This window comes from Sarcophilus harrisii, chromosome 3, assembly GCF_902635505.1.
Source record: "Sarcophilus harrisii chromosome 3, mSarHar1.11, whole genome shotgun sequence".
In the NCBI taxonomy this organism is placed as follows: domain Eukaryota; kingdom Metazoa; phylum Chordata; class Mammalia; order Dasyuromorphia; family Dasyuridae; genus Sarcophilus; species Sarcophilus harrisii.
Window position 1 is genome coordinate 558,411,505 of NC_045428.1, and position 26,840 is coordinate 558,438,344.

A 26,840-nucleotide genomic window follows, 5' to 3' on the forward strand; every position below is an offset into this window, starting at 1 on the left:
ATGTTAAACATGTTAAAATATATGTTAAATCCAATATGTATAAATATATTTATACAATTCTCTTGCTGCATAAGAGAAGTCAGATCCAAAAAAGAAAGTAAATGAGTAAGAAAACAAAATGCAAGCGAACAACAACAAAAAGAGTGAGAATGTTATGTTGTGATCCACACTCAGTTCCCACAGTCCTCACAGAGAAGGTTCTTAATAAACGTTTCTTGATTCTGACTCCCTATGACACAGCATCTAGAACTGAACACAGTGCTCTCTAACTGTGGTCTAATAAGACAGATCAGAGTAGGACTAATATCTCTTATTTCTACCTAAAGTTGGCATCTCTTAGTAAAGCCCAAGAACAAATTAGTGTTTTACTGGTTGCCACTACTGACTCATTAAACTTTCAACCCACTAAAATTCCCAGAGCTTTCTCAGTCAAGCAGAAATCCTGCTATGTCTCTTCTATTTATGTAGGAGAAATTGATTTTTTGAATTCAACTGTAACTCCTTACATTGAGCCCTATTAAATTTTACCTCATTTGATTTGGTCCTGCAAAGATCTTGAGCTATCTTTTCCAGTTTGGGGTCATTTGCTATTATCTGAGTCAGGCAAAACTTTGGTTAGAGCAGAGTCACATACAGATCCTTGAAGCATTCTCCCTCCTTCCAAGATAGTATTCATTTACCCTATTGTGTGAATCTAGCCATTTGAATTAATTCTGACCAGTCACAATATTGTCTAGCCCTAAGATTCTTTTTTTTAATTGTGAATTTATTTATTTTTATTAAAGCTTTTTATTTTTCAAAACATGTGTGGACCATTCTTCAACATTCCCCTCCACTTTCCCCATGTTCTCCCCTAGATTAGCCCTAAGATTCTTAAACTGTGGCTGTCAATCTCATATAGGTTCTCATAATTGAATGTGGGAGGTCACAAAATTATGAGTTATTATCAGTAGATGTCTGACTTGTATACCTGTTTTATATATCTATACTTGGGGTCATGTAAAAAGTTCTTGGTTAAAAAGGGGTCATGAGTAGAAAAAGTTTAAAAAGCCCTGGTCTAGCTCATAGAAGAAAGAGAAAGGGGGGGGGGAAGGGAGGAAGGAAGGAAGGAAGGATGGAAGGAAAGATGAAAGGAAGGAAGAGAGAGAAAGAAAGAGAAGACAGAAAGAGAGAAGAAAGAGAGAGAGAGAGAAGGAGGGAGGGAGGGAGAGAGGAAAGAAGAAAGGAAGAATATTAATTAGGTATTCACTATGTACCGGGTACTATAATGAGCACTCAAAGTACAACTAAAAGGGGAAAAATAGATGGTTGCTACCACCAAGGAGCTTACATTCCACTGGGAGGGGTGGAAGGATGCTGAAAAGGGTATGATCAGTGTGAGGTAAAGTGGAAAAGTCTGAAGAATCAGGAGTGGAGTTGAGAGAAAAGTGTTTGTGGATGGCCTGGACATTTCCTTAAATGGTGATCCTAGGTAGGAACTCATCACTTGGGGTAGGGGGGAAAGTGAAGGGGGATAAGGCAGCTGCAACAGGGTAGCTGCTGTGGTGAATCCAGGCCCTGACCAGGTACTGAATTTCTTCCATAAGGGGCACCAGTGCTTAGCCTTTGCAAGACCCATTTTCAGCAATGCTATCTTGGAAAATGGTGAGAAACCCCAGCTTGTTAGAGAGGGCCCTTCCAGCAATAACAGCATCCCCAATGGAGGCAAGGTTAGGGAAGGGTCTCCAATATGGGGCTTGATCATCATAAGAATTTTCTAATGAAGAGCTGTCCATCCCAAAGTGGTTACCTTGGGAGATAGTGAGTTCCCTGTCTCTGAAGGTCTTCAGGTGGAGATTGGCTGACCATTTATCGGGTGTATCATAGAGAGAATTCTTTTTCAGTCTGGCTGGGGCTAAATGGCCTTACAGTCACTTGACCCCTGAGATAATAAGTTTCCAGCCAACCCTGTTTGGAAGCTTTGAGGTGGATAGAACAGTGGGTCTGAAGCCTGAAGCCTTCACTCCCTGAGTGCAAATCTGGTCTCAAACACTTACTAGCTGTGTGACCCTGGGCCAGTCACTTAACTCTGTCTGCCTCAGTTTCCTACTTTGCAAAATAAACTGGGAGAAAGAGATGGCAAACCCTTCCAGTATCTTTGCCAAGGAAACCCCAATGGGGACATGAAGATGATGGAAATGACTGAACAATAAAAAACATTTCTTTAGGGTCCGGTTCTGCCATTCTTTGCCTCCGCCGCCTCCTTGTCCTTATATTAGGACTTATATTAGGCCTTCTCTCAGCCAGAGACTGTCTCCCTTTTGTCTTTGAATTCCCAGAGACCAGAACAGTGCTGGTACATAGAGTGCATTTAAGAAATGTTTATGGACAGACTGACTGGTTGCTCTCTGTCCTCCTCCCCCTGCTTCCTTCTCCTTCCGCCTCAGACTTCTCATCCTTTGGTTTTGTTTCTCTTGTTTTTTAAAGTTTCTTCTCTGAGGCCAGATGGATGCTCAGAGATGGAAGATCAAATCCCATAATGTAAGAGGGATAAAGCAGCTTCTCAGGGAGCTCTGAGGATGGGAAGCCGCCTTGGAGAAGAAACTGGAGGACTTTGCTGGCACCTGCTTTTTCAACATGTGTCAAAAGACTTAAAAAAACAAGAGGAAGGATGATTTCTTCCCTTCTCGTTCCTGCCTTGTCAGCTCCTGGTTATGTAACTGCTTCTTTGGGAGGTACCCCTTGGGGGCCTCCAGAAGGCAGAGCCCGGTGGTGACATAGATAAATATTATTCTGCTCTCTGCCCAGGGCTCCACATTCCCGGCCTGAGCAAACACCACAGCCCATAACATTCCCGGGACATCTCTCTCCTGGGGTTTGGGGAAAGGAGGTGGAGTCCCATGTCGAGATGCCGACTCTGGCTGTCCCTGCTTTGGGGCTTGACCATGGGGATGTCACAGGGCACTGGCTTGCCTCCTGGCTCCTGTCATGTCTCTGCAGGCCGGAGGCACCGGCCCTCCCTTCCCCTGCTTCCTGCCTGCTCTCCCGGGAGCCCCCAAAGGGGTCCTTTGGGGAGCTCAGGGACCCCTCAAAGGGGAGGAAAGCATCTATTAGGGAACTACTAAACAAGTTCCGGGACATAAAAGTAGCGGAACGTTACAGGAATATGAAGAATATAGAGAAGCAAGGAAGACGTGTACAGATGCAAAGTGAAGGAAGGAGAGCCAGGAAAAAAAGAGCCATTGTGACTGCAGTGTAAACAGAAAGAAAAACAACAAAATAATCAAAGCTGAATGTTGTCTAATTATAATGAGCAAACTTAATCCCCAGAGATGAGAGGATACCCCCTGCCCTGCAGGGAACACGCCATATAATGGCAGATTTTTTTCAATATTTTGGGGAATTTTTCCTTCTTTTACATTTTATTATAGGGGATGGCTCTGTAGAGAAGGAGGGGGAGAGAGACACACACAGACATAGACAGATACAGAGAGACAAAGACAGAGAGGATAGACATAGAAACACAGAGACAGAGACAGACATAGAAACATAAAGACACAGAGACAGAGATACAGAAACAGAGAGACACAGAGCGACACACACAAAGAGAGACAGAGACAGAGACAGACACCCAGGGACACAGAGAGACAGGGAGAAATTCACTAAAGATATAATGTAGAAAATATAAAACAAAATATTTTTAGAAAAAAATTAAAATGTGGGGGTCATCTATAAAGTAATAGATAAAATGCCAACCAGTAACTAAAAGTACCTGCTCTCCCAGAGCTCCACAGGTCAACTGTACTGTCCATAGCTAGGGCCATTCTCCAGGGAAACCAAGAGACCTCTGAGTTTTGTTTTTAGTCATGTCTGACTCTTTCTGACCCCATTTGAGGTTTTCTTGGCAGAAGAACTGGAATGATTTGCCATTTCCTTCCCCAGCTCATTTTACAGATGAGGGAACTGAGGCAGGCAGGGTTAAGTGACTTGTCCAGGATCACACAGCCAGTAAGTATCTGAGATCAGATATAACTTAGGAAGACAAGTCTTCCTGACTTCAGGCATGGCACTCTATTCACTGCACAACCTAGCTGCCCTGGCCTCTGGGGCAGAGGGCCAGGCAAAGGTAATCTAATAATTCCTCATTCACATGACAGCTCCAAAAATACTAAAAAAAAAAAAAAAAAATAGCTGCCCCCCCCCCCAAGCTTCTTCTCCAAGCTGACTACCCTAGTTTCCTTCCCATGGTCCTCATTCAGCGTGAGCTGCAGCCCCCAGATCCCATATCTGGTTGAGTTCAGAGGCAACTGGGGATGGATGGCTAATTGCTTTTTGAAGCTGGATCTGGGTGCCAACCTGCCTTTTCTACTTATTCCCTATGTGAACTTGAACAAGTGCAAATTTCTAGACCTCAGTTTATAAAATAAGGAGAGGGAGACAATGAAATGAAAGCTCTCGGCTACCTTTGAACCTATGATCTTATGAAGCTTTAGCAATAACCTGATTCTTTGACTTTTCTTGACTTTAGTTTCTTTATCTGTGAAATGAGGAGGTGGATGAATTAAGGTTTCCTTCCCCTCTCCAATTTTGTTATTCATTCTCTGGCTCTCTCTGGAATTCCTTCCTTCCTTCTTTCCTTCCTTCCTTCCTTCCTTCCTTCCTTCCTTCCTTCCTTCCTTCCTTCCTTCTTTCCTTCCTTCCTTCCTTCCTTCCTTCCTTCCTTCCTTCCTTCCTTCCTCCTTCCTTCCTTCCTTCCTTCCTTCCTTCCTTCCTTCCTTTTCATTCATTTATTTATTTATCAATCTATTCATTTATTTATTTATTTTGTTATTATAGCTTTTTATTAATAAAATATATTCATGGGTAATTTTTCAACATTGACCGTTGCAAAAACTCCTTCCCCCCACGCCCTCCCCCAGATGGCAGGTAGACCAATACATGTTAAATCTGTTAAAGTATATGTTAAATACAACATATTATACAGAAGCATTTATTGAAAGATAACTATGCTCTGACCTGTACAGGGAGACCATGTAATCCGGGATAAATATACCCTAGTCCTGCCCTCAAGGAGCTTACAGTCAGACCGGGGAGAGGCAGCTTATGATTGAATAAAGAATTGCAGACCAAATAAACATTGCGGGAAGGAGACCAGGGGAGGAAGAGGAAGGAAAAGAGCATATCTCAAGGAGTCCCATAGTTTCTACTCAGGAGCTCCAAAATTTCCCTTGCCATCATCCTGCTGTATAAAAAGACCTCATTTCCCAGGACTGGGCAGCAGTTATAGGAAAGGGGTGATGGTATAAATGGCTCCTGAGAGAAGAAAGCTCAGGTACCAAGGTCCAATTATTCTCCTTTCAATGTCACTATTTCACCATCTCTTAGGGAGGTGGTGGGTAATGTGGCATAATTGCACCAAAAGAGATCATGAGTCCATGATGATGGTGCTGTGTGGAAATGAACGCAATAGAAAAGATATCAAGAAAAAATCTTTAATTTAAAAAAAAAAAAAAGGAAGAAAAAGAATGCTATCTGGACTTTAGAGTTGAGCTCTGGCTCTGCTAAGAACTCCTTGGGAAAGCTCTGGTCAGCCAATCTCTTTGAGTTTACTCATCTATAAAACAGGACTAATTAATTATTCATGCTACATCAATCTGGCAGGTCTAACACTCAAGAGGATGGAAAGGCTGTAAAATGCAAGGTGTATTCACGGAGGAGTGAATGAGCTCTACATTACTTACTTTTCCCACTTCACTTTTTTTTAATTTCTTTTTTCCCCTGAGGTAATTGGGGTTAAGTGACTTGCCCAAGGTCACACAGCTAGGAAGTTTAAGTGTCTGAAACTATATTTGAACTCAGGTCCTCCTGACTTCAGGGCTGATGCTCTAATCCCTGTGCCCCCTAGCTGCCTCTTCCCAGCTCATTTTCTCCCCCTGTTACATTTCCTGAGGGGCTACCCCAAAGAACTGGGCAAAGCTGGGATGAAGGGGCTTGGTCAATACACACCTCTATCCTGAGACTAATCATAGCATCACCAAGGCGAGAATTGAAAAGGGCCTTAGAAATCACCTCATCTAACATCTTGATTTTACAGAGGAGGAAACTGAGGCTCAGAGTGGCTAAATGATTTGACCTGGATCCCAGAGCAAATAAGCAGCAGATTCAAACCCAGAGCTTCTGATCTCAAGTTTTGTGTTCTCTCCACTCTAAACATCCATCCTCAGACCTTCCTCTAGTGCACAGGGGACTCTACAAATCCTAGCTGTGAATCTGTGGGACACTGGGGGTAGTTTCATCTTATTAATATATAGAAATTTTAGAACATTTCAAAATTTTAGAACTGCCTGAAAATCAGGGTAAGTACCTCCAGGCAAATGAAGCTTAGTTCTCTACTCTGGTGATTCTCCTCTGGGATTGAGCAGAAATGGCAGGCTTTATCCCGAATATCAGAACCAACCAGTTAGTTTGTGTGTCTTGAGGAATCAATCCCTCTGGAATCATTTCTTGACTTATAAAATTAGGAAGTTTTATGACATGATTTCTGGAAAGAACCTGAAAACACAGAGTGTCAGTTATATAAGGGACTTGAGAAGGGCCCTTAGAACACAGAGTGAAACAGCTTGGCAGGGCCTTAGAACATAAAATATCAAAGCTAGAAAAGAACTTAGAAGAGAGAAGGAGAAAGCTAAAAAGGAATCTAGCAATACAGAATGTCAGAGCTGGGAGGGCCCTTAGAACCCAGGAGGTCAGAGCTGGGAGGGCCCTTAGAACCCCGGATATCCGAAGAGTTGTCAGAACAGGAAGGCTCATCCTGGAGATTGCAGCTCTGATAACTCTGGAGACATTGCTTCCGATCCAGGGCTGAGATGCTTACTATAAAAGTCTTCACATGGATGATTCTTATTTGAGTTTTTTTGTTTTGTTTTGTTTTGATTTTAATTTCTCCCTGTGTACAAGGAGGGGGTTGGCCTAGGGACTTCTGAGTCCCTCCTAGTTCTAACCACCAAGATGATTTTAAGATCTCACCCACTCACGAAGAAACAAATTTAATCTCTAGGGGTAATAGACATTTGATCAGACTCTGGATGGAGAAGAAGAAGGAGCTGAGATGGAGGATAAAAAAAGACATTTGTTCATTTGATCACCAATGGAAAAGACAGTCATTCAGTCATGGGGGTGGAGTGGGGAGAGGGGCTGTCAGCCCCCAGTTTCCAGCTGGCGCGCCTCTGTTCAAACCCGTTTCCTGGGGCTTTAGGGTAGACAGCTGAGCCCTGATATCTATTATGGGGGCTTCAGGGGCCTGGGAACAGAACTCAGCACTTTCATCAAAACAAAAAGCAAGAAAGAGCTGGCTCAGGCTCCTTAAGGGAAGCGTGGGAGTAAGGAGGGAAAGGGGGAGGGGGAAAGATGGACCAGGACAAAATCACCGGATCCAAGGGAGATGAAGGACCCAGAGGAAGAGGCAGGAAGAGCCTTATGTTACTCCTGGCTCTGGGAAGTATTCCCAACTGCAAAGCATGTCAAAGTTTCTCCCTTGGGGTCACTCACTTATCCTCCCAGACCTAGGAGAGTCCGAGAATCATCAAATGTTAGAGCTAGAAGGTGCTAAGAAACCAGGATGTCAGAGCTGGGAGGGCCCTTAGAACCCAGGAGGTCAGGGCTGGGAGGGCCCTTAGAACCCAGGATGTTAGAGCTGGGAGGGCCCTTAGAACACAGAATTTCAGATCTGGAGGGGTCCTTAGAATACTGAATGTCTGGGTTGGGAAATACCATATTGTCTAAACTCTTCCTCAAATCAAAAATTGGTTTTGGCTGGGAAATAGCTCCCCATCCCCACCTCCACTTCCCAGATACACTCCTTGGTCCTTTAAAAAATAAGCTTTATTGATGCCTTTTGCTTTTATAGCCTGCTCTTTTCCCAAGGTCCCCCCCCCCCTCACTTTTCCTCTCCCCAGAAAATTTTTGAAAAACCAAATTTTCAGCAAAATCCACTGACCAGGTAGCAAACAGTACATGAAACACTTCACATCCCCAGCCCTGACTCTCCAGCAAAAAAGGAGGAAGGTGAGTTTTTTCCTTGCTCCTTCGGGGCCACACTTGGTCAGTGTTACACTCCACATTCTGCCTTGTGTTATTACTTTTTCTGTTTACATTGTTGAAGTCATTCATTCAGCGAGAAGGGAGTAAAGGTGCTCTCGAGGTCAGGCACTGGAGGCGAAAACACCGGAGCCAAACAGTCCCTGCCTTCATGTAGCCCTCGATCCGCTGGGGAAAACCGCAGAAAAATAAATACAAAACATACACACAGTAGATAGAAAGTCATTTCCAAGGGGGGTGAGGGTGGGGAAGGAGCACGGAGTGGGTTGTCAACACAGGCTTCTCGCAGGAAGCCCCACTGGGCCTGAGCCCCGCTTCTCTCTGACTTAGAAGGAGCTGCCCCATCTCGCACGTGGCAAGGGAGGGGCTAACCTTCATGAATTCGGCTCACCTGGTCTAGGTTAGCTACTTCCTCCAGGTGTGAAAGAATTGGTGGGTGGGACTGCCAAGGCAACCTTAGCGATCTGTGAAAGATCATGGGAAACGGGAGAGCGGCCAGAAGATTGAAGGGGACCAATGTCCTGATTTGGGGGATGGGGAACAGGGGAGAGAAGGGAAGGGAAAGGAAGTGAGAGAAAGAGAAGGGAAGGGAGAGAGACAGAGAAAGAGACAGAGACAGGGGAAGGAAGAGAGACGGAGACAGACAGAGACTGAGAGAGAGAGACAGAGACATAGAGACAGTGAGAGGGGATGGGAGAGAGAGAGAGAGAGAGAGAGAGAGAGAAACAGAGACAAAGACAGACAGACACAGAGAGAGACAGAGACAGAGAGATTGAGAGAGAGTGTGTGACTGAGAGAAAAAGACAGAGAGAAAAAGACTGAGAGTATGTACATGATTAAAGAGAGACAGAGACAGAGACAGAGATAGACAGACAGATAGACAGAGACACACAGAGAGAACATTTGCCAACTATAAGCCTGACTTCAATTCCTGGGAAAATTCTAGGAAGAGTCATTAAAGAGATGGTTGGAAAATGTCTAGGAAAAAAATAGTAACTAGAAATCAATTCCAAGTCACACCAGAGTAACCTCATTTTCTTTTTTGACAGGATTATTGAGACAGTAGATAAAGAGGATGCACAGATATAGTTTACCTAGACTTTAATTTTTTTTTTTTTTTACCAAATATCTTATTTTTCTGGAGAAGAAAGAGAATATGGACTAGACACTTAGCCAGTCAGAGAGATTTAGACTCAAAGAGTAGTGAATGGTTGAGTATGTGATGGCAATGCCATAGGAAGTATCCAGTAGAGTATTCCAAGGATTTGTGTTTGGTCTAGTGGTTTTTTACTACTTGATCAATGAAATGGAAGAAGGCACACTCATCAAAATTGCAGATCTAAGAGCTGGGAGGGCCCTTAGAACCCAGGAGGTCAGAGCTGGGAGGAACCTTAGAACCCAGGAGGTCAGAGCTGGGAGGAACCTTAGAACCCAGGAGGTCACAGTCGGCTCTTAGAATTGCAGATCAGTGGAACAAGGCTGAGAGGGATAGATAATATGTATGACAGCTAAAATGCAAAAGGTTCTTAACAGGCTGGAAGGCTGGGCTGAAATCAAGATGAAATTCAAAAAGAAAATAATATCTTGCACTTAGGTACAAAAAAAAACCCCCAAAAAAACCAGTTCCCCAAATATAAAATAGCTCCGGTAGGGATAGCTGTTCTAAAAAGAAGCTGGGAGGGGGGATGGCTCAGCAGACCATTAGGAGTCAGCTGTGTGATAGGTGTGTAATCCTAGGCCACAGTGGGTAGCAGATCATAGTCTCCCAGGAACAGGAAGATACTAACCCCATTGTATTCTGTACTTGGCAGATCACACTTTCAGAATGCGGTGTTCAGTTCTGGGCACCACAGTTTAAGAAGACCATCGATAAGCTGAGAGTGTCCAGGGCAGGGTAATCAGTACAGCAAAGGTTCTTGAGTTCATGATATATGAGCATTTTTTGAAGAAACCCTACATGATTAACCCGGAACAATAAAGATTCAGGGGTTGGGGGAGGGAACATGATTGTCATCAAGTATGTGAAAATTTACTCCTCAACTCACCTCTAAATCACAAAATTCAATAATAAGGTGCTTACCGGACCACTCCTCAATCCCACCTAAGACCACTCTCCAATTCCACCTAGAAGCCTTAAAATTAGCTTATCAGGGCCATGAAGCACCTGGTCTCTCTACTTTTTTCCTATAAATATATCTTCTTGCTCCTGATTCTCTGCTAAGTTTTTTTGGAACTTAGCCCACAATTATAATAAACTTTGCCCCTTGACTTGGAAAAAAAAAGGATTTGAAGATTTGTCATGTTTGGCTCCAGAGGAAAGAAACAACATCATTGGGTGGAAGCTGCAGAGTTAAACTTAGGCTTGTTGTCTGAACAAGTGTTTTAACCATCAGAACTGTTTGAAAGCTTATTTATACCAAGTGGGATGCAACATAGACACACGTACGTAAATACAAGGTACAATATTGTGAGGGGGGAAAGTGTTAATAAATGAGGAGGGTCAAGATGGAGAGAGAAGAGAAGGCTTTCCAGAGAAGGCAAGATGAGCTGAGCCTGGAAGGAAACTAGAGATTCTGGAAGCAGAGGTAAGGACCCAGAGAGGGGGATGTTGGTATACTGCAGAGAAGGAACACAGGCTCTAGAGTGAGTCAAATAGCAATTATTAAGCACTTACTGTATACGAGGTACTATACCAAACATGGGGACACAAAAGAAAGGCAAACAAGCCCCCAGTAGCTCACAGTATAAAAGGAGAGACAATATGCAAACAACTATGGACAAACAAGACATATACTGGATAAACTGTAAATAGTCAACAAAGGGAAGATATCAGCTCGAAGAGGAAGGGTTTGAGAAGAAAGACAATGCGTTCTTTTTTGGATGTGTTGAGTCTGAAGCATCCTATTGGAGATATCCCGAAGGCAGCAAGTGTTGCTAGAACAGAGCTCAGGAAAGAGGCCACGGCTGGAGAATCTGGCCCCCTCCCACCCTCGCAGGCTCCTTACACACTCCCCCTCCTTCTGACCCCCACACACATGCTTGTCATGCCAGGGACACTGGCTCTTTGTTCCACCTCCCATCTTCAGGCACTTTCAGGGCTGCCCCCATCCCTGGGATTCCCTCTATCCCATTTATCTCCTGTTTTCCCAGGATTCCTTCAAGTTTCTGCTAAAAATCTCACCTTCTTTGCCAATCCCCTAAATATTAGCATCTTTTCTCTGCTGATTCTCTCTAATTTATCCTGCATATATGGACGCAGTGGATACAACACTGGGCTTGATGTCAGGAAGTCCCAGGCTGTGTTCAAATACAGGCACTTACAACAACAGTGTGGTCCTGGGAAGTCACTTAACTCAATCAGTTGCCTCAGTTTCCCCATCTGCCAAATGAATTGAAGGAAATGGCAAACCGCTCCAATATCTCTGCCATGAAAACCCCAGGTAGAGTCACAGGGAGCTGTGACTGTGAAAACAACTGAATGACAACAAAACTTGAAACAGTTTTTGATGCTAAATAGCTATGTGCAGCATGATAAATGTGGAAATGGGTTTAGAGGAACTGCACATTTTTAACCTATACTGGATTACTTGAAGTCTAGGAGAGGGGGAGGGAGGGAGAAACATTTAAAACACAAGATTTTGCAAGGATGAATGCTGAAAATTATCTTTGCATGCATTTTATTTTATTTTTGTTTATTGATGTATTGGCTATTGCTCTATTTTGTAATTCTAGTCCTTTTTTTTAAATTTTAAAGTCTTTTATTTTCAAAACATATGCACAGATAATTTGACAACACTGACCCTTGCTTAGCCTTGTGTTTCAGTTTCTTCTCTTTTCCCCCACCCTTTCCTCTAGATGGCAAGCAATCCAATATATTAAACATGTTAAAATATAGGTTAAATCCATATATGTATAAACATATTTATACAATTCTCTTTTTGCATGCATTTAAAAAAATAAAAAGCTATTATAATATCAAAAAATGTTTTAAAAATTTTGTTTGTATGTAATTGAGAAAAAATTAAATGCAAAATAAATAAATAGAAAGCTATGTGAATTGTATAAATATGTTTATACATATTGGATTTAACATACATTTTAACATGTTTAACATATATATTGGATTGCTTGCCATCTAGGGGAGGGGATTGGGGGAAGGAGAAGAAAATCTGAAACACAAGGCAATGCAAGGGTCAATGTTGTCAAATTGTCCCATGCATGTTTTAAAAATAAAAAGCTTTATTTTAAAAAGCTATGTGAATTGTTGTTATTATTATTTGATCATAGGTTTTGAACTGAAAGGGATCTCAGAGTTTATCTAGGTAAACTCCTTCATTTTATAGATGAGTGAATTAGGGCTCAAGGAGGAATAATATGAAATGTCTGGAAAGGTCGTCAGGAACAAATAAAAAAGGTTTACTATAGTTCCAGCATGAGGCTAAGTGTCTGGAAATATGAAGAGAAAAGTAAGATCATTTCTGTCCTTAAGAAGCCTGCCCTCTAAAAGGGAGAGACAGACATATAAGGGTAGTGGTGGCTAGAAAGGGATGTTGGGGTTTGGAAAACAGGAAGATGGTGAATAGGGCCACAGGAAAGTCAGTTAGCATATTCTTAGAAGAAATTCTGGTGGCCTTGATTTGATTATGGTTTCTGGACTGGACATGGAAGGGATGGGATCAAGGGTCACAAGTACTAAATAGAGCTGGGATTCAAAAGCAGTTCTCCTGTCTCCAAATAGACATTATCCCATCGCCTCCAGTCCTTATCCCAGTGGATGCCCGCTCTCCCAAGTAGGGCTCGATCTCCTGCAGAAGCTCCCACACCTCCACGGGCCCCTTGCTTCCCTCCAGCAGCACAACAGGTGCCAGGGAAAGCAGCCATTCCCCAGATTGCTCAACAAACCAGGTGTGCACAGCCCAGCCAAAGAGGCCACATAGGGGCAGCCAGGAAGGACTGCAAAAAAGAACAGACCCCTCTGTCTTTGGGATTGGCAAAGTCTCCTGCTTCTTCCTCAGGCAAAACAGCAGCTAGCTTCCCTTGGGGACCATGGAAACCGCATGGAAGGCTCAGCTTCCCCAGCCTTCTCTCCCCTTCTGCTGCAGAGGGCTGGGCTGGGCTGTGGGGCCCCATTTGTACCAGTTACCCAGCTAAAGCTCGGGAATTCATGTATGTTGCTTGGCAGGTACCTCAGCACTGCCTCGGGCGCCTTGCTCCCTTTTTAACCTCTCCCCCAGAGCGAAACTGCTCCAAATGGGTAATCCTGGCCAAGTCACTTTTCATTTCTGAGCCTCAGTTTCTCAAGAAGTCACTTCCAAGTATTCTTCATCCTTCAAATCCAGTGATTCCTTTTTATACGTGGGATACTTCTCTGGCCTGGCCATAAAGCATTTAGCTTAATATTTGCTTTATCCCAAAGAGTTAACACTAAACAATTTCTTGAGGGAAGATTGAATATAAAACTTGTCTGTGGTGCCCAGGATTAAGGCCCAAAGGAGTAAGCTAGAGCTAACTTTAGAACTACCCAGGAGCCCCCTCTCTAATGACAAGTGTCCCAAGATGCTTCCTCTGTAATTCTTAATCTGCAGAGATTTCAAATTCACTTAAGATGAGACAGAAAAGGTGATAAATGATCACTGAAAAGAGAGGCTTGTTTGTCAAATACTACTTCCCTGTCAAACTCAGGAGTCCTGATTCCCAGTCATGGAGTTTCCAGAGATTCACAGTGTTGGAAAGAGATCATTTGGAGATCATTTATCCCAATCTCCTTTTGGAGATGAGCAATCAAAGAGGGAAAATAGTTTACCAGGCAAACTAGTAATGGAATGTCCCCCAAATACCTAAGAAATACTGCCTTCCCTTTCTCTTTGGTTTTCCCTTCAAGTCATCCACCCCTTTTCCTCTTCTAAACTCTGCTCCTCACGAATTCAAGCTGCTATGTGATCTTGGACAAGTCATTCTTTCTTCTCTGGACCTAATTTTATCATCTTGTAAAAGAACAGATGTGGATCTGTCATTTTTGTCTTTGTATCACCAGTGTTTAAAATCACAATGTCTGGCAATCAGTCAATAAAGATTTATATCTACTCTGTATCAGGCTTTTGATTGATTGCTGATTAGGCCTAGATGATCTCAAGTTCCCTTCCACCTCCAAAGTCTGTTCTCCAATTCTAAGTGAAGTGGTCCCTCTAATGAGCCCTCAAGAACTTAATAATGATTAAAGCCTCCCGAATACTCCCTGGGGTTAGATGACCCCAAGGAAGCATCTTACCCAGGGAAAGAGTGAGAATGGGAGGGCTGTGGATACCTTGGCCTTGCATGTGTACCTTTTGTATCATGTATCACTGTGTATTTATAGTTCCTGGAACAGGTTTCATATTCCTTTACTAGACTGTAAGCTGCAGGAAGTCAGGGACTTTTGGTACGTCAACTTCCTCAGAAACTATATATATCTCTGTACACAGTAGGCACTTACTATATATTGAATGAATGAGTGAACAAGCATTTATTAAGTGTTTATTATATGCTAAGCATTAGGTGTGGGCTTACAAATACAAACTGAAGACAATCCCTAACATCAAAAAGCTCATATTCTAATACAGGGACTAGTGACCAGAGAAGAGCGTTTTAACCTGGAAGTCAGTAGGTACAGGGAGGGAAGAGCAAAAGAAAAATGACTGATCTGCCCTTTTATAGCTTTTAACTACAAGAACCCAGATTGCAAAGTGATAGCAGAGCTTAGAATCCAGTCTAGTGGGAAAGCCTTTGATTTGGGGGGGGGGGGAGAGAGAGAGAGAGAAATAGAGAGAGAGAGAGAGAGAGAAATAGAGAGAGAGATAATAAGATAAGAAAAAAGTAAAAGAAGAAGAGAGAGAGGGAGACAGGGAAAGAGCGAAAGAGAGACAAAGAGGAGAGAGAAAAGAAAATGAAGAAGGAAGAGGAGGAGGAGGAAGAGAAGGAGAAGAAAAAAGAGAAAATCAGAAAGAAAAAGATAGAAATAGAGTGAGAAAGGGATACACAAAGAGAAAGAGAGGAGAGATAAAAGAGAAGAAGAGACAAGAAGAAAAGAAGATGAAAGAGAGAGACAGAAAGAGACAGAGAGAGAGAGACAGACAGAGAGAGAGACAGACAGACAGAGAGAGAGAGAGAGACAGAGAGAGACAGAGAGAGAGAGAGACAGAGAGGGAGAGAGAGAGAGAGAGAGAGAGAGAGAGAGAGAGAGAGAGAGAGAGAGATGCTCCCAGATTGGGGAGAGACAAGTAGAAAGCACATTCCCTGTATCTCCCTCAGTATCTGAGTGATTTCCAACACAGTTACATACTAGCTGGGCTGGGGGGTTGCTAAAGAGAGAAAGTATGAGAATGGAGTGAGGAAGTAGGCAGAAGGGGAGATTGGCAGCCAACAATGAGAATCTTAGGGCTCTCCTCTCTTATAGGCAATCTGTCTCTGACTCCTAAAATGTTAAAGCCAGTAGGACCTAAGTCTTTTCTATTCCTACCCCATATCCTACCCAGAAATCTTCTCTTTAACATCCCAGGCAAACAGACAGTTTTGGTTGTGGTCTGAAGAACACTGGATTTGGGGACAGAACATCCTCTGGTTTTTACCTGGGTGATTTTGGGTAAGGCATTTAAAAAAGTCTCAGTTTCCCTTACCCTCAGTTTGTTTAGTCATTTCAGTCTTGTCCAATTCTTCATGACCCCATTTGGGGTTTTCTTGGCAGAGATACTGGAGCAGTTTTGCTATTTTCTTCCGCTCATTTGACAGATGAAGAAACTGAGGCAGAGTGAAGTGATTTGCCCAGGATCACCCAGCTAAATTATATTTGAATTCAGGTCTTTGCTGCCTCCACACCCAGCATTCCCAGTTTACTCTTCTGTAAAAATGGGGGGTAGACAGGAGAGTTCAGGCCTGATGAACTTATAAGGACTTTTCCCACTCAAAATGTTAGAATGTAACTACTTCTAATGATGGGGAACTCTCCAGGGACCAAATGAGCAGTTGTTAATTTCCATCTTTCCCCAAATTTCTTCCTTTTAAGTAATTTGAGTTTTACACTTTTATTTCCTTGTCATGCACAACTTCTAATGGAAGAATTCCCACTGCTGTCTATAATTTAAAAATATTGCCTAGGGTACCAAAGTTTGCAAGCTCACACTGGCCCAAGATCACCCAGGAAATCTTTAAGGAAAGTAGAATTCACATGAAGATCTTCCTCCTTCCCAGACTGATTCCCTGTCTTGATATGCTACCTCCCCCATTGCTATTAGTCTTCCTTTCCCTGTCTCCCTCTCTCTCTTCTTCTTTTATACTCTCTCTCTCTCTCTCCCCAAATATCAAAGGCTTTCCCACTAGACTGGATTCTAAGTTCTGCTATCACTTTGCAAGCTGGGTTCCTGTAGTTAAAAGCAATAAAGGGGCAGGTCAGTCAGTTATCTTTTGCTCTTCCTTCCCTGTACCTACTGACTTCCAGGTTAAAACGCTCTTCTCTGGTCACTAGTCCCTGTATTAGAATATGAGCTTTTTGATGTTATTCTCAGGTCTTCTGAGCTGCAACAGACCCCAGAGCAGATTATCAGAGCTGGAAGTGGTTTCAGAACAGAATATCAGAGCTAGAAGATAGTCTTAGAACATTGAAAGTTAGGGCTAGAAGGAACTTTAAAAAAAATAGACTGTCAGAACACAGGATATCAAGAGTTGGAAAGAAACGTTAGAACGCAGGATGTCAGAGCTGGAAATGGACCTTAGAATGTAGAATGTGTTGGGGGGAAAAATTTATAAGATAGAAATTAAGAGTTGTAATCTGGTCCAACTAACTAGAACCACTAGTCCAACTACCTAGAATTAGGTAGAATCCAGGTACAAGAAGGACCCAGACTTTGCCACCAGGATTCTTTCTTCTATCCTGGAGAACTGACTTCACAAGTGTTTTATTAGATGGAAGGAGCGGTTCAGTGGTCAGAACACCGGACTTAAAAGTCAGAAAGACTCATCTATCTTCCTGAGTTTGAATGCAGCCTCAGATACTTATTAGCAGTGTAGCCCTAGGCAAGTCATTTAACCCCGTCTGCCTCAGTTTTCTCCTCTGTAAAAGGAGCTGGAGAAGGAAATGGCAAACTATTCCAGTATCTTTGCCAAGAAAACACACATGGGGTTTGGAGCTGGACACCACGGAAACATTAAGGAAGGGAAATAAAGTGTCTTTCCGCCCATTTTACAGAAGCAAATGAAGCCCCGAGAAATGAAGAGGTGGAAGGGTACTTGAACCCCTATCTTCCAGACTACTACAGTTTCCTCAACAACAAACTGAGAATCCTACCTGCCTTACACACCTCAAGGGCCTGCTACCAGGAGCACAAACACCAGAAATTATTGATACACCGAACATTTGGCTATTTCCTATCCAGGTGTTTGGGATCGATCACTGCCCCTTTGAGGACCCATCTCCACATTTGGAAAATGAGGGATTGGACCAGATCACGGTGCCTTCCGGAGATCTGGAACTCTGCCACGGTCCTGGGAAGAGGGACGGGCGATCCTAGGGGGCCTCGATTTGGCAAATGCTTTTTAAATGATTACTAGGTCCAAGGCCTCCGTACAAGACAAAGGCAGGAATGAAACAGTCCCGGCCCTCCAGCAGCAGGATTGCGAGCGGGATCTCCCAATCAGATCTTTGGAGATTTCTTTCGGGGGGTTAAGGGCGGAGATCCAGGATAAGGGAAGAGGACAGGACATGTCTAAAAAAAAAAGGCTCGAAATCCTGAAGAAAGAAGGGATTGCCCCCTTCCCCTCTCCCCCCTTTCTAAGTCCTCTGCCCTGGCTCCTGGCCCCGATCCCTGGCCGGTGATGGCTGTTCTGGGTGGGCTCGCTCGGGCTGCGCTGGGACCGCTCTCCGCCCCTGCAGATCCCAAGGGAGTCGGGCAGCTCGCGGGGGCACGGGCACCGACGCGCACCGGGGCCAGCTGGCCGAGACTCTTCGTGCCGCGGCCGCTGGCAGAGACGCACGGGCGCTCGCTCCCCTTACCTTGTCCGGCCGCGGCCCCGCTCACAAGCTCTGGGGCCCGGCAGTCATCGCCGCTCCGCGGCCGCCGCAGGCGCTCCCGGCTCCGCCTCCGAGCCTCTGGGCTCGGGGTCCTGGGCTCGAGCGCTCCGGGCTTGGCACTGCTAGGTCTCGAGCTTCGCGCTCAGCGCGGCGCACCAGCTCCCAGCCCCCAGCCCGATGGTCTTGTCCGTTAGCCGGGTCTGGGCGCAGGTGATCCCCTAAGGGGCGGGCGCACTGGGACCGCGCCCCCACTCCGGCCCCCGGCTGGGAGAGGGGCAGTCCCGGGCTGCCCGGCTGCGCCAGGTGCCCGGGGGTCCGCAGTCCGCGGAGCCGTGGCGCCTCCCCGTGGTCCCCTGACGACTCTCAGCGAGTCCGTCCCAGCTTGCTCAGAGTGCGGGGGTCTCTCCACCTCTAAATCCTCAGCTTGAGGTTCGAGTCCTCCAGCTCAGGCAAAGTATCTCTGACTCCGTCCTGCCTTAAACACAGGGATCGTGGGTCTCAGAGCTCGGAGGAACCTTCAGGGATCAGCTAATCCAACCTCCCTTTTTAGGTTGGATCCCCCAGTTTGCAGAGGAAACTGAGCTCAGGAAGTGAAGGTCACAGGGGGAGGAAGAGCTGAGACGCTCGGATCCTTTATCTCCAAATCCAGCCCAAGAGAGTAAGGATGTACCTCTCTGAAAGGGGCCTAGGAGAAAATGGATCGGAGCTCCCAGTGTTACGTGTGTAAGGATCTCAGCCCGGAAAGAAGGGATGGATGTGGGAGCCAGGGGGCCTGGATTCAAAGCCTATTTCTACTTGTTTTGAGAATGACTTTTGAGCAAGTCACTCGGCCGTTCTCAGACTGTTTCTTCTTCTGTAAAATGAGAACTAGCCCGAGATGACCCCTGTCTCCTCCTGCTCTAAATCTCTGATCCTGAGAACCGGGGCATTATCGAACGAGAACAGAACAAACGATAAGCTCGACTATTTCACCTGAAATAACAGGAAAGCTATCCCTAATATAGTCAGTCAATAAATATTTATGAAGCACCTACTATGTGCTAGGCACAATGCTCAACACTGGACACACACACATACACATGCTGTTAACTAGCTCAGTCTAAGGTGGGTTGGAGAGAAAAGGGGATATAGAGACAACACTGGAACACAACTATGTACAAAACAAAATAAACACAGGATAAACAATTTGGTGATAAATCCCTCTATGAAGGACCAGAGAAGGCTTTGGGTAGGATTGAGATGTTAACTGAGACTTATTAAAAAAACCACCAAACAAACAATACTAAAGCCCTCAGTACATAGCTACACGTAATTTCCACATTGGCCATGTCCCAAAATGTATATCTCTGAGTGTTTAATCTCCATTCTTTGGATTTGTGGTTCGTCATTGAATTGATCAGAGTTCTAAAGTCTGTCAATGTTGTTTTTCTCTATAATATTATTATTGTGAGTTATTTTCCTAATTCTAACTCAATTCTCTCCTCATCAGTACATAGAGGTCTTCTCCATTTCTCTGAAGTTATCCAATTACTCCAAAAATAGAAATGGAAAGAACATCACTAGGCAGTGGAAATTTAATGTGGCAACATGACAAAAACTATGAAAAGACACTTATCAAAGTGTGTGGGGAGGGGAGGGGGGATCCATGAATGTAGAACATTGCATACAATGATTGCTTCTGACATGTTGACCAATTTTGAGAATTAAAAAACAAATTCTTTGTTATAAGGAACTGTATCCTCTGGGATACGGAGAGATGTTTAGACAACATAAAAAACAAAAGCTACTAAAACAAATTTAATTGGAAAAAGAATTGTAGTGATTGGTTACAATCTCAGGGAGAATGGTGGAGAGGGAGGGAGATAGAATTTAAAACTCAAAACTTATAAGAAAACAAAGGATGTTAAAATTGCTTTTACTTGTAATAGGTTAAACAAAATATAATTAAAATTTTTCAATGAAATATTAGTTTTAAAAGAAAAGAAATAGAATTGTAAGGGATGACAAAGGTCTGCTGCTCCAAGCCCTTTATTTTATAGATGAGGAAGCAAAAACACAAAGAGGAGGAAGTAGTAAGTAGTGGGTCAGGTTTTGAATTCAGAGCTTTTTATGCCAGAGCTAATTCTCTTGTCAGTAAATCCCCCTGCCCCTCTTCATTTGATTTCTCAAAGCTTCAGTTTTCTGATCTGTGAAGAGGGAATAATTAACCTTGTACTTCTTACCTTGCAAAATAAGGAGGTGGATCTCCCTTAATGTGGGGATATTGGCCCTAAAACCTTCTCTTATTCAAATGTCCTAGAGAGTTCCCTGGGACATTGGAATGTAAAATTATGATTACGTGGTGTCAGAGATTAAAAAAAAAAAAAAAAGAGCCCAGGTCTTCCTAATTCTACCTGTTTTACCATGAAAGCATTATTAAATTTTAGTCAGTGTCAATTCAGAATCTGATTCTTTGTGTGGGTTTTCCTAGGCAAGAGATACTGGAATGGTTTGCCATTTGATTATCCAGCTCATTTTACAGATGAGGAAACTGAGATAAACAAATGACTTGCCGGAAGTCACACAATTAGTGTCTGAGAACAGAGTTGAACTCAAGAAGAGGAGTCTTCCCGATTCCAGATTGAATGGTCTTTCCACTGAGTCACCTCAGCTATCTCATTATAAAAATAGCAAAGACTATGTCTTAACCTCATTAGGTAAATAATTACCTAACTTTTGTTAGGTATGGACTCATCTCATTCCCCATTTCCCCCCTAGACTTTTAGGTACCTGAGGGCAAGGATCAGATTTGCAAAGCATCTATGTATCTTATGGGTTGAGCCCACTCTCTGGGGCTAAATCTGTTACATTTTGTAGCAGTCACCCTCATATATCCAAACACAATTCATTAACATCCAGAGGATCAGGGAGTCCTTTTTCTCTGCCATTGACTAGAACTCCCCTTGAGCAAGTCCCCCCACTTTAGGGGTCTTGTGATTAGCATGCCAGTGCTATTTAATCATTTAGCAACATGTTAGCTTTTAGAAAGGGATATTTCCCTCAAAGATATGGCAAGAATAAATATATGCAAACACTTAAGGAATAATCCATCTCTTCTAAAGCTCTTTTTCAAATGTTATGTGGAAAGGCAGCTGAGGACAGTAGACAATTAGACCTAGAGTGAGAAGAGGCGGAGATTCTAATCCCAATTATGATACTGATCAGCTGTAAAATGATGAAGAGCCTCAGTTTGCTCCTCTCTGCAGGGCGCATAAATAACCTTACCAGGAGTGGATCATTCATAGGACTGTTGTGAGAAACAAGTAGGATCACAGCTTTGGAATTAGAAGGGATATCAGAGATCTTTTAGCCCACCTCCTTCCTTTATAAATGAGGACACAGACCAAGAGTAGGGAAGTTAATAATGTATATATGCCCCAAAAAAGAGATATGAGAACGTACCTCCCTTGCCCCTTTTGTAGAGATATTCCGAATTTTACTATATATTGGTTGATTTTGTGTTTTTCTCTTCTTCCCCTTTTTCTTTAAAAAAAATTATAATATTTATTATATGGTATGGTCTTCTGAGAAGGGGGGGAGTACCACTGGTAATGTAAAAAATAAAAAAGAGCAACAATTATGTATATGTGCATATGGCTATGTATATATGTGAATATGTGTATTTTTATTGTTCACTTGTTTCTGTCATGTTCAACTCTTTGTGACTCTGGGGATTTCTTGGCAAAGATGGTTTGCCATGTCCTTATCCAGCTCATTTTACAGATGAGGAAACTGAGGCAAATAGAGTCACGTGACTTGCCCAGGATCACACAGTTAGTAGGTATCTGAGGCTGAATTTGAACTCTTGCCCTCTTGACTCCGGACCTGGCACCGTATACACTGCATCACCTAATTCTTTCTGCTGCCGTGTGTGTGTGTGTGTGTGTGTGTAAAATAATATATATTTAACGATTAGAGCTCTCACATGGACAACAGAAGTGGGTAAGGTACATCTATGTACTCTGTACAAATATACATGATGTATTTAAAAACTTAAAACACAATAGAAATATTTACTAGGATGATCTGACCTTCACCGTGATTCTGTAAAGTAGATAGGCAAGGATTATTCCCAGTTTACAGCTAAAGAAACTGAAGCCAGAAGAAATGACTAATCCAAAAACGGAGGGCTGAGTTAGAATTAGACCTAAGATTTTCAGATTTCTCAGTTTTCTTTATGACCAAACTCACTCTTTCTGAGATTTAGGGGAAAAAATAGAACAAGACCCAAAAAACTTTCCCAAAACTAAGAAAGCCATCATAGATAGAATTGTTTATTATTGTGAAAAGTTGTACATGTCTGAAATGAAGCCCTTACCCAAATACTTTTTCATATCCAAATCTGCCACGTTGGGTCCCAGATGTCGGGAGATGAAAGAGTTCCCAAGTCTTCATGGAAAGTGTTCAACTTCATGCTGGGGATTGGGTTTTTTTGACCTCTTCTCTTATTAGCTTGCTCTCATTCGGTGTTGGGAGCTCAATTCTGGCTGCCCATTCCCTCCACCTGAAGCTTCAATCCACTTTTTGCCTCCTTTCTGGGGAGGTTGCTGGGGAAACCAGCTAAATGTCACGTAGGATTAGAAGGCAGTTTCAGGTGAATAGAAGCAGCATTGAGAGGAGAAAGGCTGGGGAACCCAATACTTGTCTGGATTAACCCCAAACAAAAACCAAATTGGGGAAAACTGGAGACAGAGGCAGAAGGGCGGGGAAGTGGCTCCCTTGGTCCCATTGTCCACACTTAGCAACCCTGGCGCATAATTTGATGGTGTATTGGATCTCAATACCTATTGGCTCAGCCCTCATGGATTCTATTTGGCATCTGGTATCAAAGATAAATTAGTTATCATTTCTTCTATGCTAAGAAAAGCTCAAACTTGTAGCATTTATTTATTAAGCATTTATAATGTACCAAGCACTGTGCTAAGTGCTGGGGACATAAATAGAAAAGCAAGAGACAGTCCCTACTCTTAACGAGCTCATTTTCTGAGTAGAGGAGACAACTCATATCATGCCAGTTGAAGGACTTCAAGATCCCAAGGGTGCTGCTAGAGAAAGAATGGCAAGACTCAGGGATCCTTAAGGAGCATTGGCTGATCAGATGCTGGGGAAGAGGGCTGAAAGATAATTTGTGCTACAGCACAAAAAGAGGCTCTTTTGCCCGTCTGGCTGGACATTACTCCCTCCCTGCTCTCAGCCCTTTGGGAGAGAACCCAGAGTTTCCACTTAGGCAGGAAGATTGAGGGGAAGTCTAGGTACCTATCCCTTTGGGGGTCTGCCAAATAGAGATTTGGGGGTGAGCAACACTGCTTGCTATAAAAATATATGTATATGCAAATTAATTATAGCTATAGTAATAAAAGTCTTTCTGTCTCATTAGCACCTTTCTGTGTTATAAATTCATTACCTCTCCTTTTGGAATCTGAGTTAGCGTTTCACATGTAGATTTCCAAGAAGTGAAAATAAACAAAAAATAAAACAGAAGGACTTTTATGAGACCTTTGATTTCTCACTTGAGATAATAATTCAAGGGCACTCTCTTGATACTTGCCAGATAACTGACAGGTAAAATGCAAGTTTGTTGTTCCTTACTTTTTTGCTTTCACCCCTTCAGATAAAACTAGATAAAAAATCTTCTCTTTGCCTAATAATAATCTGATAGATAAAGTACCCATTAGATTCCATAGTATATAGCATCATAAATAAGACAATTTTGAGCAAAGCAGGGAATGTTCCGGATCTGTTTTCTCACCTCACTTTCCTCCCTCCCCAATTAATTACCAGAAATTCCAGAGGACAGATCTGGAAGTGAAGAAGTAGGAAAAAAATAAGAACGTCCAAGAACATAAAGAAAATTATGAAGAGCAAGTCAATCCTTTGGAAAAGAAAATTCAAAAGCTTAAGGAAAAAAATAATGCCTTGAAAATTAGAATTGGACAAGGGAAGTCAATGACATTATAAGACACCAAGAAATAATGAAACAAAATCAAAAGAATGAAAAAAATAGAAGAGAACGTGAAACATTAGAAAAACAACTGATCTAGAAAACAAATTGAGGAGAGATAATATAAGAATTGCTGGATCACCTAAAAGTCATGAATTTTTTTTTTAAAAGAGACTTGATACACTATTACAAGAAATTATTAAGGAAATTTACCCCAAGTTTTAAAAGGAGAGGGTAAAATAGAAATAAAAAAAAAAATCCACTGACCATTACCTATAAAGAGATCCCAGGATAAAAACCTATAGGAATATCATAGTTTCAAAGCTCCAAGGTTAAGGAGAAAATGCTTCAAACAAGAAGAAAAAAACAATTTAAATACTGTACAGTTACAACCAGGATCCTACAAGACCTAGCAATTTCTACAATAAAAGACTGTAATATTTGGAACATAATATTTCAAAGAGCAAAAGAACTAGGATTGTGGCCAAAAATAACCCATTTAGCAAAGTTGAGTATGATCCTGAATGAAAAAACAAAACAAAACAAAAAACCATTCAATAAACTGAAAGACTTTTGGTATTTGTGACCAGAAGTCAAAGGAAAACTCTCTATATAAGGTGAAATATTAAAGACCAATTTTAGGGGACTTAATAAAGCCAAAATGTTTATTTCTTATGTTGAAAATATTATCAGCACTCTTAAGATTATCATCATTACTTTGTTGGTTTGAAAGAAAGGCTCAGGTTGAGCTGAACCTAAAAAATAAAATTGAGTAGGGAGAAGTAAAAAAGAGCAATTATTTCATACAAAGAAAACATGAAAGGAAGAACTGATAAGACTGGAAGCAACTGGACTAGTACTGCTGCAACCTTAATCTTACTGAAACATATTTAAGAAGGAACATCAGATATATCTAGAAGCCTATAAAATTCTTCTGAATTTGCAAAGAACAAAGAGGGCAAGGGGACAGGATGAGGGAGGGATTTTTAGAAGGGTGTGTAAATTAAGAATTAGGAGGCTGTTTAGAGAGGATAAGGGAAGGACTCTTAGAAGGGTATGTAGATTAAGAAAGTGGAAGGCAAGGTGGCAGTTAAAAGTAAGTGAGACACTTAAATAGGCATGGGGTAAGAGAGTGAGAAGGATAAATGTGAGGAAAATAGGATGGAGGGAAATGAACAACTAGTAAATATAATTTTAATTGTGAATGGAACAAATTTACCCTTAATATGGAAATGGATAGTACAATGTATTAAAAAAGCAGAATATAATAATATGCCATTTACAAGAAACAAAGTTAAAAAGGAGAAATATAGTGTGGAAATAAAGGGCTGAAGTACAATTTATTAGGCTTCAGATGTTGTAAAACAAAAAGCAGGGGTGGTAATTATGATCTCAGACAAAGTTAAAGCTGAAATAGATCTAATTAAAAGAGATAAATGGGGAAACTACACTATGTGTCACTAATATTATTCAAAACTGTTTTAGAAATGCTAGGAATAGCAATAAGAAAAGAAAAAGAAATTGAAGGAACCATAATGGGAAATGTAATAATAAATGAACTCTTTTTGCAAATGATACAATATATTTGGAAAATCTTAAAGTTACTAAAAATTAGTTGAAAATTAGTTTTAGCAAACAGGTAGGATATAAAATAAATCCAGCATTTTTATTTATCCCCATCAAAACCTTACAGGAAGAGACAACAAGAGATAATACCCTATTTAAAGTAACTGTAAACAATATAAAATATCTGAGACTATGCCTGTCTAAATAGATGCAGGACCATAATTATAAAATACTCCTTTACAAATAAATTCAGGTTTAAATAATTGGAGAAATATTAGTTGTTCATGGGTCGACAAAGCCAGTGCTCTAAAAATAACAATGTTGTCCAACTAATCTGTTTATTCAATGCCATCCCAAGTGAATTACTAAAAATTATTTTACTGAGTTAGAGAAAATAATGAAATTCATTTGGAAGAACAAAAGGTCAAGAATTTCAATGAAACTAATGAAAAAAAATGCAAAGGAAGGAGGTTCAGCATTACCAGACTTCAAACAATATTATAAAGCAGTAATTATCAAAACTCTCTGGTACTAAGAAAGAGAAAGGTCAATCAGTGGAACAGAATAGCATTGTTGTTGTTATTCAGTCATGTTTTACTCTTCATGACCCCATTTGGGATTTTCTTAGTAAAGATAATGAAGTGGTTGGCCATTTTTTTTCTCCAGCTCATTTGACAGAAGGGGAAACTGAGGCAAATAGGGATTAAGTGACTTGTCCACAGTCAAGCAGTTAGGAAGTGTCTGAGGCTGGATTTGAACTCATGAAGAGTTTTGCTAACTCCAGGCTCTGTCCACCATGGTATCCCCAAACTGCCCTCAAGGAATATTCTCCTATATGACTAAAAACCATTACATTGAATTCCCAATCCCTATATTTATGCACACCTGCATTTGATTTCCTTCACAAGCTAATTGTACAATAATTCAGAGTCTGATTCTTTTTGTACAGCAAAATAATGTTTTGGTCATGTATACTTATTGTGTATCTAAGTTATATTTTAATATATTTAACATCTACTTTTCATCCTGCCATCTAGGGGAGGGGGGGGGGGGGTAAGAGGTGAAAAATTGGAACAAGAGGTTTGGCAATTGTTAATGCTGTAAAGTTACCCATGTATATATCCTGTAAATAAAAGGCTATTAAATTAAAAAAAAAAAAAAAAGTATTTTAGGCACAGT

General features: G+C 41.9%; 1 protein-coding gene across 1 annotated transcript in view; it reads right to left on the reverse strand.

Annotated features, from left to right (window-relative positions):
• Window positions 1-26,840, reverse strand: part of NCMAP (non-compact myelin associated protein) — an 86,719-nt gene that overhangs the window by 19,267 nt on the left and 40,612 nt on the right. Inside the window, exon 3 of the mRNA XM_031961533.1 lies at window positions 18,098-18,256. Coding sequence (XP_031817393.1) covers window positions 18,098-18,256 — 159 coding nt within the window. The remainder of the gene's footprint in view (window positions 1-18,097; window positions 18,257-26,840) is intronic.